At 29.0% G+C, this 10,094-nt stretch overlaps 1 protein-coding gene across 3 annotated transcripts; it reads left to right on the top strand.

The window, feature by feature from the left end:
• Positions 1-2,921: 2,921 nt before the first annotated feature.
• Positions 2,922-9,802, top strand: LOC129911421 (uncharacterized). 3 transcript variants are annotated; one of them, XM_055989221.1, is made up of 5 exons: positions 2,922-3,060; positions 8,174-8,577; positions 8,635-8,803; positions 8,872-9,165; positions 9,226-9,802. In XM_055989221.1, the coding sequence occupies exons 1-5, from the start codon at positions 3,040-3,042 to the stop codon at positions 9,631-9,633; spliced, it is 1,296 nt and encodes a 431-aa protein (XP_055845196.1). In that variant the 5' UTR covers positions 2,922-3,039; the 3' UTR covers positions 9,634-9,802. The 3 variants fall into 3 exon arrangements, with proteins under 3 accessions (XP_055845196.1, XP_055845197.1, XP_055845198.1); XM_055989222.1 differs by lacking the exon at positions 2,922-3,060 and adding an exon at positions 3,081-3,211 and having other exon boundaries at positions 9,226-9,801; XM_055989223.1 differs by lacking the exon at positions 2,922-3,060 and adding an exon at positions 3,090-3,108.
• The last annotated feature ends 292 nt before the right edge of the window (positions 9,803-10,094 follow it).

Genomic DNA, 10,094 nt, shown 5'->3' with positions numbered 1-10,094 from the left:
ATACTCGAAGCGGGTACAACGCAACGTTGCAGCTGAGTAAGGGAATAGTTTTTTTCAAATTAACTCGAAAAATGTGGGTCATATAGAAAAATTTACCAAGATTAAAGTTATAGAAAATAAAATTTCCTGCAAGTTTTATCCATATAACACGGTGTAACACTCAAAATATACGCTGGCGGAGACCTATCAGGTTTTGTAGAGCTAGTCGCACTGAATACGAAACGGTATTTGAAAATCCCCTAACACCCCCAAAATCTGGAGTTACGGGCAAAAAACGGTTTTTTGGACCTTCACCCATTGAAAAAATTCTATCTTCTACAATTTTTTACCCATTTTCGATTTTTTTTCAGTTTCTGATAGAAAATAAATATACCTTTTTAACAATGTATAAAACATGTAACTCGGTTAAACCACTTAGAATTTATAAGCTGTCAAAGTTCAAAAATTCAATTTTTTTTGTCATTTGCCCAACTTCGGCATCAATTTAAAGTATATGTTTTCAAAACAACATGCTATTTAAAAAATTCATTCTAAAACAATATCTATTTCTCAATCAATCGAGGTATTTTTTATGAAAATCACTTCAAAATTGGCTCAGAAAAAAAAATTTTTCGATTTCAACCCAGATACAGAAATTCGAACTTTAAGGTATAGAACAAAAATGTTGTTTCGGCACGTAGTAGGATAATTTGGGCGCCAGGATTTGATAACGGGTTTTTGTAGAGGAGCTCAATACAAACATTTTTTTCTTTGGGAGGGGGGTCTATCTTCCCCCGTTTAGGTGGTAGGCGCATTTTTCTAAAAAAAAATTATCAAAATAAAAAAAAAATTATTAAAACACAACGGCAACACTTACAGTAATAAATGATACCATTTCCGAAAGGAAAAATTGTACATTTGATTCTAATTTTTAAATCAATATAATATAACCAATAGTTTTTGAAATAATTGATTTCAAAGTCAAAAATAGGCAAACAAATTTTTTTAAAACTCATTTTATACTATTTTTGTCCAGACTGTGAATCTTAGTAAAAAAATTACTCACACAGAAAACTGCCTCAATTGATTCCTTATCGAACCGTGAAAACTATATGTTTCTATGTCTTCTAGTTTATGAGAAAATTGAAAAATTATTTTATCAGATTTTTTTTCAAAATATTTTTTTACTAAAATTCACAGTCTGGACAAAAATAGTATAAAATGAGTTTTAAAAATTTTTGTTCGCCTATTTTTAACTTTGAAATCGATTATTTCAAAAACTATTGGTTATATTATATTGATTTAAAAATTAGAATCAAATGTACAATTTTTCCTTTCGGAAATGGTATCATTTATTACTGTAAGTGTTGCCGTTGTTTTTTAATAATTTTTTTTTATTTTGATAATTTTTTTTTAGAAAAATGCCCCTCCCACCTAAACGGGGAGAGAAAGACCCCCCTCTCAAAGAAAAAAAATGTTTTTATTGAGCTCCTCTACAAAAACCCGTTATCAAATCCTGGCACCCAAGTTATCCTACTACGTGCCGAAACAACATTTTTGTTCTATACCTAAAAGTTCGAATTTCTGTATCTGGGTTAAAATCGAAAAATTTTTTTTTCTTTTGAAGTGATTTTCATAAAAAAATACCTCGATTAATTGGGAAATAGATATAGTTTTAGAACATATTTTTTAAATAGCATGTTGTTTTGAAAACATATACTTTAAATTGATGCCGAAGTTGGGCAAATGACAAAAAAAATTGAATTTTTGAACTTTGACAGCTTATAAATTCTAAGTGGTTTAACCGAGTTATATGTTTTATACATTGTTAAAAAGGTATATTTATTTTCTATCAGAAACTGTAAAAAAATCGAAAATGGGTAAAAAATTGTCGAAGCTAGAATTTTTTCAATGGGTGAAGGTCAAAAAAACCGTTTTTTGCCCGTAACACCAGATTTTGGGGATGTTAGGGGATTTTCAAATACCGTTTCGTATTCAGTGCGACTAGCTCTACAAAACCTGATAGGTCTCCGCCCGCGTATATTTTAAAACCTCATTTTTGTAACACCGTGTAATTTATGTCAAACCTCAACCGTCCTATGAAAAAAATTGCACGATCTAATTTTTTTTTTCATTTCAGTTTAATTTTATTTGTATAGGTACATCCCGACTGGGCACAAAGCAGCTGCAAATAACTCAAAAAATGAAAAACGTTATGCCCCAATATCAATCTATCAATTAGCTGAAACTAAATAAAGAGGAAGGAGTTTGTTTCAGCTGAAACTAATCTAGCACGATACACGCAAATTCGAAGAAAGTATTCAAAAGTTCGTTTGCCTGCCTTTTAAAAAAAGTAGTTACTTGTACATCTTTTACAGATCTCCTCATGGGATCCTAATAATGTTTTTGTATGGACGTCTTCAAAGGCATATCTACTGTTGATCTAGTTTGACGTGATAGTACCTACCTACGGGAAAGTAGACTTTTTTTTTGAGGGAAAGCTAATTTTTGTTTAATCGAAATGAAAGGTATTAGAAAAGCCTAAATCTATAAGTTTGCTGTAAAGGAAATAAGTTTGAAGTTGTTTCTTATACAGACAGACTAATAAACTAGCATCAAAACAAACTAGCTTATTAGTAAAGTTATATTATTCTCATATAACGTTACTGTAAGTTTATAGAAGATACTTTACGAAGGTAATGCCTACCAAAGCTTTCAATTCACTGACTTGATATCTATAAAAGAGTACAATAAGCTTAAAATTTTAGCTTTTAAAGCTTCAGATAAAACTTAAAGCTCTCAATTGCAATTAATAAACAAACAAAAAATGAAAAAGTTTAATTTTATTATTGTTTAAGCGTCACAGTCATGCGCCAAAAAGCAACAAATTTTATTCTCCACTCAAAACGTAATAAACATAATCAATGAATCAAGTTTGTTTGCGTTTGTTTATTGGGGAATCCCCCACAAACCGACACTTTCAGTCAAACTTTTTTGATCGTTTCATCAGTTTCGTTCCACTTACCACATTCACGTTGTTTATCAAAAAGAGAATAAAAAATGCAAGAAGTCAAGTTGAAGGTATCTTAAAAAAAAATTGAAACACTCCAGTTAAAAATGTGATAGACGGTGAATAAGCGGTCTTTTTGATTGTATACATATTTGAAAAAATTTAAAATTTTGTTGTTGGTTTATCTGCGACCATTTTTTTCTTTGTTTATAATTTAAAAAGGTAATTGTGCTTGATATCGTTTGTTTGATTTTCTTTCTGTGTCATTTTTTTTTTTATTTATTAACTGTGTATTAGAAAAGTTCTTGTTATTTAAAAGTACAATTATTTGTACAATTATTTTGCATGTTTTTTTTTTTTTAATAAATAAAATGAACCCCGATAAAATAATGTTTCACCGGAAAAAATTGCTTAGAATAATTTACATATATGGTATTATAATCAATTTTCTTTGTCACGGTCAACCCTTTTTATAATCTAATTCTATTTTGTTTAACAAAACAAAAGACTTTTAATCAAAATCCGCAGATAATTGTGAAGTTCTTTCAATGTCATGGCTTTTAAACTGATAAAATTAATTATTTTATGCACTCTTATACATTATTGAAGTTTCACTTAACAATCAATTATCTTCTTCTCAATGATTCAAAGCATTTTATTGCCAATACAGTTAGCGTTTGAAATACTTAAATTGTGTACTTTTTTTTCCTAAATAAAAAGAAATTCGTTATTGATTTTAATTTCCGATTTAACTATTTTTACGACAAAAGAACTTCATAAGAACAGAGAAAAATATGTATTTGTGAGTGTTTAGTGTTTATTAAAACAATTCCTTAAATTTAATTAGTTTTCACACTTGATTCAACCCTTTAAGATATTTTACATTTTATATGAGTATCTTAATAAATTGAATCTTATTCTGATGTTTTGAAGGTCAATTGGAAATAAAAAATGTAAACTTATTCATTCTTTGAACAGCGATAGACTTCTTTTGTATCTACTTATAAATTTTGTTTTAATAGTAGAAAATAGTGCGCATACGCCACAGTGACCTGTTAGAATAATTAACAATTTAAACTAATTATACTACTTCTGCCCAAGTAATGGTGGCTCAGTGCAAAGCCGCAGCCAAAGTTTTAGCTTTGGATGTGCTACACAAATATTTGAATAAGCTAAGGTTCAAGTGCACTAAATGATGGTTCATTGTATCCGAATCTATAAAGACGTGAAATATGCAAATTTTTGCAAGTGCTCAGATTTTTATTTTTCTATTTTTATACTTAATACTATACATAAACCTATGTGGATCAAGTCAAGAATAAAAAAACAATACCTATGGAATATGGATTAGCGGGGAAAATTTTCTGAAAAGAATTATATCTACTGACTTTAAATAAAAAAATAAATTATAAAAAATTTTAAAGCATTTGCCGTTGCAACATGCAACAGTAATAATATGGATGTAGGAAATATAGTATCAGATCATTTAAATCTTTGGATAGTTCTATGAATTATAGATGTATTAAATGTGCAAGTCTTGTGTACTAATTGTGCGTTTTTTTTAAGGACGAGACACAAAAAAAAAGAATACACGACTGAGTCGCACGAATTTGGTCTTAAAGGGAAAATGCTTAAACTTTTAAAACTTATTATATACAAATTTGTTAAAAAAAACAATAATAACTTGATTTAAAAAGATGTTTGTTTTAATGTATCATAAACATAAAATATGTACTCTTTAATGAAGCCTTAATATTCTAAGCAACTTTTTAAATAAGAACAATACCTACCTACCTTAAAAAGCACAATTTGAAAGAAACAGCGGATGGAGATCGCACGTCTTCACATAACGTGGGAAACAAGTTTTTGATGTTTTTTTAAATTGGCGAAATGTGTTTTTTCTAATGAAAAAGAATTTAATTTGAATTGTTCTCATGGGTATTTCCACAACTTTCACGATTTTTACAAGGAGGAAAAGTTTTTGACACTTCAACATTCAAGAAAAGGAGGAGTAATGGTTTTGGGAGCCATTTAATATTACATTCGATTTAGTTTTCGTTTCAAACCGCTCTTTTTTTCAAACGGCGTTTTTTAAAGACTATTTTTAAGTTTTATTTTAATCTAGGATGTTCAGCATTAAAAAAAAATCACCGAAAAGTTGATGTTCTTCCCGTTAGCCGAGCTTTTTCTTAAATTTTGCTCGGGGATAGAGCTGTTTTCGACGCTTTTTTCATAAATTTTCATTTTTCCTGGGGTGTTAAAGCTTCTATTGTTCCTCCTTTGAAGTTTTTTTCGTAGGAGGCACTGTTTTTTAAATAATTTCTCTCGAAATAGTCACTTCATCCTATTTTTTTTGGCAATGGGGCTAATGGAAAGACCTTTGCAATCCAACGCGTCATTTATCCCTTATTCTTTCGCGCTCAGAAATTTTTTTAACAGATTTTGAATGAAAATCACTAAAAATTAACTTCTTGATGTTTAATCTTCCAAATTTAATCAAATCAGTGCAATAGATCTCGCCAAACTAACTAATTTAAGGTGTGCGTCTAATCATGTGAACCGAAAAAAGCTGCCCTTTTTCTTACATCACGGACAAGAAGGACTAAAAAGTACCGTTAACTTCCACTCACCCACTATTTCTTTTTGTTTTTCTATTAAGAACTAAATAACCATTCTAATAAATACAATTTTTTTGGTTATTCTTGCACACACACAAAAAAAAATGAAATTTATGTAAACGAAAATTGGTGCGTCTAACCATGTGAACCGCACTGTATCTACAAATATAATAAACAAAAAAATTATAATTTAATTTATGAGGCATTTTTTAAGATAGGTATGCAAAAATATATAAAGTTTGTTTTTGAAATTACTAAAATATCTTTCTAAAGGGGTTTGGTTTTTAAACAACTGCTTTTATGTGATCTCTTCTATTAAAAGGAATTTCTTAGAAATAAAATCGATAGAGCCGGTTTTTAGAAAATATATTTCGGTACCATACCATCCTAATAAAGAATAAGCAACACTTTAAAACGAAAATTTTAAAAAATCATCAAACCATTTTCAAAAATAAAAATTTTAAACTTGTTTTCTTCATTAGACAAAAAAAAACTTTATTTTAACCGAGCATACTAACATTTAACGATTACTTTCTATAAATGCATATTTTCAACACCACACAACATATCAGCAGTAAAACTTCTATTAATAATTAATTTTAAGCATTCAATTCCATTTCTCTACTCGTTATCATAATAATTAACAAAGCATATCTATGTACAAATAATATAAACATTTGCATTTAATGATTCATTCGTCGTGGTATTGTTTGGTATTTAACAAACACGACGGAGCTCATTCGCATGTTATTTCATTTAGAAAATATCTTTTTTTTTACGACATTCAATTAAAAATAATAATTATTAAGAAGTCGAAGCAAATACAAAACAAATGGCTTGAGACACTTTTTTTTACCTATAAACATCAAATACAAAACTTCATAAAAAAAATTCAATTCTCTGATTGATATTGAACTTCCTCTTTAAAGTATCGCTCATTTGCTTACAAACAATAACAAACATATGCAAATGGTTGCCAAATTTGATTATTATTTTTTTTAAGCGTCAGCTCTGGGGGGAATACAAAATGTGTGTTTTACTACTTTAGTACTTTTTGGTGTTTGTTTTGATTTTTTTTAAATTTGTATTAATTGAATATAAACATTGAACAGTTATACATAAATCCAAGAGCGAACATCTTTTTGGCATCAATTTAGCTAATTTTTTAGTTTATACAGTTTTGAAAAAAAAAATTGTTTATTCTATCCGCCATTTTGGAACCACCATTGTGAATAAATAAAAGTTGAAAGATTTTTCGTATTTCATACTAATATGCTTCAGTGTCCTATATTTCATGGCTTTTAGTCAACAAATGAACGTGCAAATGATTTTTGACGACATAAAGCACCAAATGCACCACTGTGCGGCGAAGAGAATGAAAAATAGTCAAATCCTTTTTGACCGACAGATTTTTATGTAAGTCCCCAGCGAGTTCATGACTTTCATTGATTGTGTTAACTGCATTTTTACTTTTTATTTGGTTAAAATAAGAATTTACCAAATAATCTACAAAAATGAAAAAATATCCTTAAAATAGAAATTTTGGAATACCTACTGCGATAAATTTCAAAACACATTTACAACCGGAATGCGTTGTCCCATTTGAACAATTTTTTTTTTTCTACTTAATATTTGCTCATATAAGAATTATCTAAAGCTATTTTATTGAAGAAAAAAGATGTTAGGGTGGTCAAATTTTTTTTTGTAAAATAGGTACCTACCATTTTAAACACAATTTTTCAAGCTTTAAGGGCTCTTTTTTAAACCACAGTGGGTACCGCCATAGGTCAAAAATAAAAAAAGTAAATGTCAGTTTTTTTAAATCCAATGATTAAACAACGTTCTACAATCTCCCATCGAACCAAAACCAGAAAAAGTTTGACGTTTACCCCTTTTTTCATTTCTTAATAGCCATTCAAAATCGGTATATAAAAAAATTACAGTTTTCTTATCGCTGCAGCTATAAGGTGTGAACTTGCGATAGTGATAGCGGGTGTTAAAAAATTGTGAACAGTATTAAATTGTTATGGATATTAAACGAGAAGGTTAATACTTCCTAAAAACATAAGTTATATTGTTAAATAACATTAAGGCTAATTGTAATGGGTCTCGTTAGCGAAGCAATTTTAATGATTTTTAAATTAAAAAAAAAAAAATTTTTAATTTTTTTTATTTTTCTTCAAAATAACGATAAATTTTAAAAACTGACTTGATGCATTTTTTTGCAATAATAAATCATATAAAATGATAATATAGGCGTTTCATTAGAAAAAAAAATGGGCATTATATTTTTGGCCGCACTTTGTATGTGAGGGTACCCACTGTGCATTCTTAGTCTTCTCCATTCACAACTTTTCCTCACTATTAGGATTTAAAATAAAAAAAAAAAAACGGTTTTTTGACCCACCCTATTTCATATCCCCATTATCTCTTGCAAGAATATTATTTTCATATTGATAGTTTAAAAAAAAAAATCGAGCTGGCAACCATAACAACCATGGTCTTGGTGTGGGTGCAAATGGAATTCAAAATTTTTTATCTGATTTTTGTTTTGTTTCAATTTCAGTTCAATATCGACAACCCTAAAATGCAGATCATTGAAAAGCACAATCTTGACATTCCTGATCATTTAAATGTGGAGTTCTTTCAAAAAGCTCTAAAAGTTGGGTTCAACTTATCAAATGGCATTGTTATCGAACAAATTATATTTTCCCCCGGTTGTGCTGATGGTGATAGCTTCACAAGTCTAATTTATCGAGCTAAAGTACGCTATTCCTATAAAATACCAAACAACGAAGTTTTATTGAAACCCATCTCACTCATCATCAAATGTATTCCAGTTGATGGTGATCGTGAAATATTCAAAATGATGAATGTTTACGGAAAAGAAGTTAATATGTATACAAAAGTTTTGCCAGCTGTTGAAAAAATGCTTGTAGCTAAAAATATTTCTGGACAAATGGTTCCAAAGTAAGATTTTTATTTAAAATCAATTTTTGAAATAGTTTTTTAAAGCTTATTTAACAGATTGATCTACAAACAAGATCATCCAGTTGGGACAATTGTTTTTCAAGATCTCAATGAACATGGCTTAGTTTTGGCAAATCGATGTCAAGGTTTAAGCGAGGATCAAACCAAAATGGTTCTTACCAAAATTGGTCAATTTCATGCAGCTACAATGGTCCTCGCTAGAGATGTGAGGAAGTCTTATCTTAATTATTGTATCATTGAGACAATTTAATTGATAAATTCTTGGGTTTTTAGCAACCGGAAGTTATGAAACTGTTTAAGCAGCCAACAATAGACAAGGATGCCCAAAATACTGTACGTGATTCGGTGTTTCGTGCAAATATAAATGATATGGCTGATCTTGTTGAAGATTGGGAAGGTTTCGAGCAGATTGCCCGAAAGTTGCGCAAAGTTAGCGATGATTTTTATGATCGTGTGATAAATTGTGTTTATAATAAAGAGGCTTTTAAAGTATTGAATCATGGTGATCTCTGGGTTAATAACTGTATGTTTAAGCATTCGGATGGTGTCCCAAAAAATCTATTATTTGTAAGTCTTTAATCTTACTAAAGGTGTATCTATTTGATTTAATATTTTTCTTTCTTTCAGATTGATTTTCAGTTAAGTTACTACGCTAGTCCTATTTTCGATCTTCATTATTTTCTCAATACAAGTGTGCCCTTAGATATCCTGTCAAAAAAACGTAGTTTACTACTTTTAACCTACTTTAAAGCTTTGCAGTTGACTTTGGAGGCTCTGGAATATGATGAAATTCCAACTTTAGAAGAATTTACCAATGAAGTTCGAGCAAAAGAATTCATTGGTTTCTGGGCATTTGAGGCTTTTTTACCATTGTTAACTATAGATAAGACAGCTTCTAAGGAAAATCGTATTGAAAGTTTTAAAAACGAAGATGCAGCCAAGCATAAACGAGAAGTAATGTTTTCTTCGGAGCGATTTTTGAAAACAATCAGATATTCTTTACCTTACTTTGATAAGTTGGGAGTATTGGATTGAGTGATATTTTGATTTCTTTCAAATTATTTGATAGTTAAGAGTGATAATTGGTCATAGAGAGCTTTTAAAGACATATTTAATATTTTGTATTTTAATAAAGCAGTATTTTTGCGTAACTGCTAAAGAACCGTACAAATTAAATAAACATTAGGTTTAGTTTAATATTTAATTAATATATTGAATTAACAAATAAATTTGTTTTTGGCTTTTTAATGTACTAAAGCAAAACTTTTTTAAATATTATTTTAAGAACATAAATTTGTGAAAAGCGACAAATTTGAAGCAGTCTGAGTAATGGGAAGCAATTTCTTCTACTCTTGGAACTTTTCTTATTAAACCTTTTTGTACATATATAGAAAATGTACCTACTTTAAGTAATTTTACTTGTATGTACTTAACATTTAAAAAATATTCTTTTAAAATAAATTATTTCTGGAAATATTATTTCAGACGGAAAACTT

This window comes from Episyrphus balteatus, chromosome 2 (genome assembly GCF_945859705.1).
Source record: "Episyrphus balteatus chromosome 2, idEpiBalt1.1, whole genome shotgun sequence".
NCBI lineage: Eukaryota > Metazoa > Arthropoda > Insecta > Diptera > Syrphidae > Episyrphus > Episyrphus balteatus.
The sequence above is the reverse complement of the archived record's forward strand: the minus strand, read 5'-3'. Positions and strand labels throughout refer to the sequence as shown.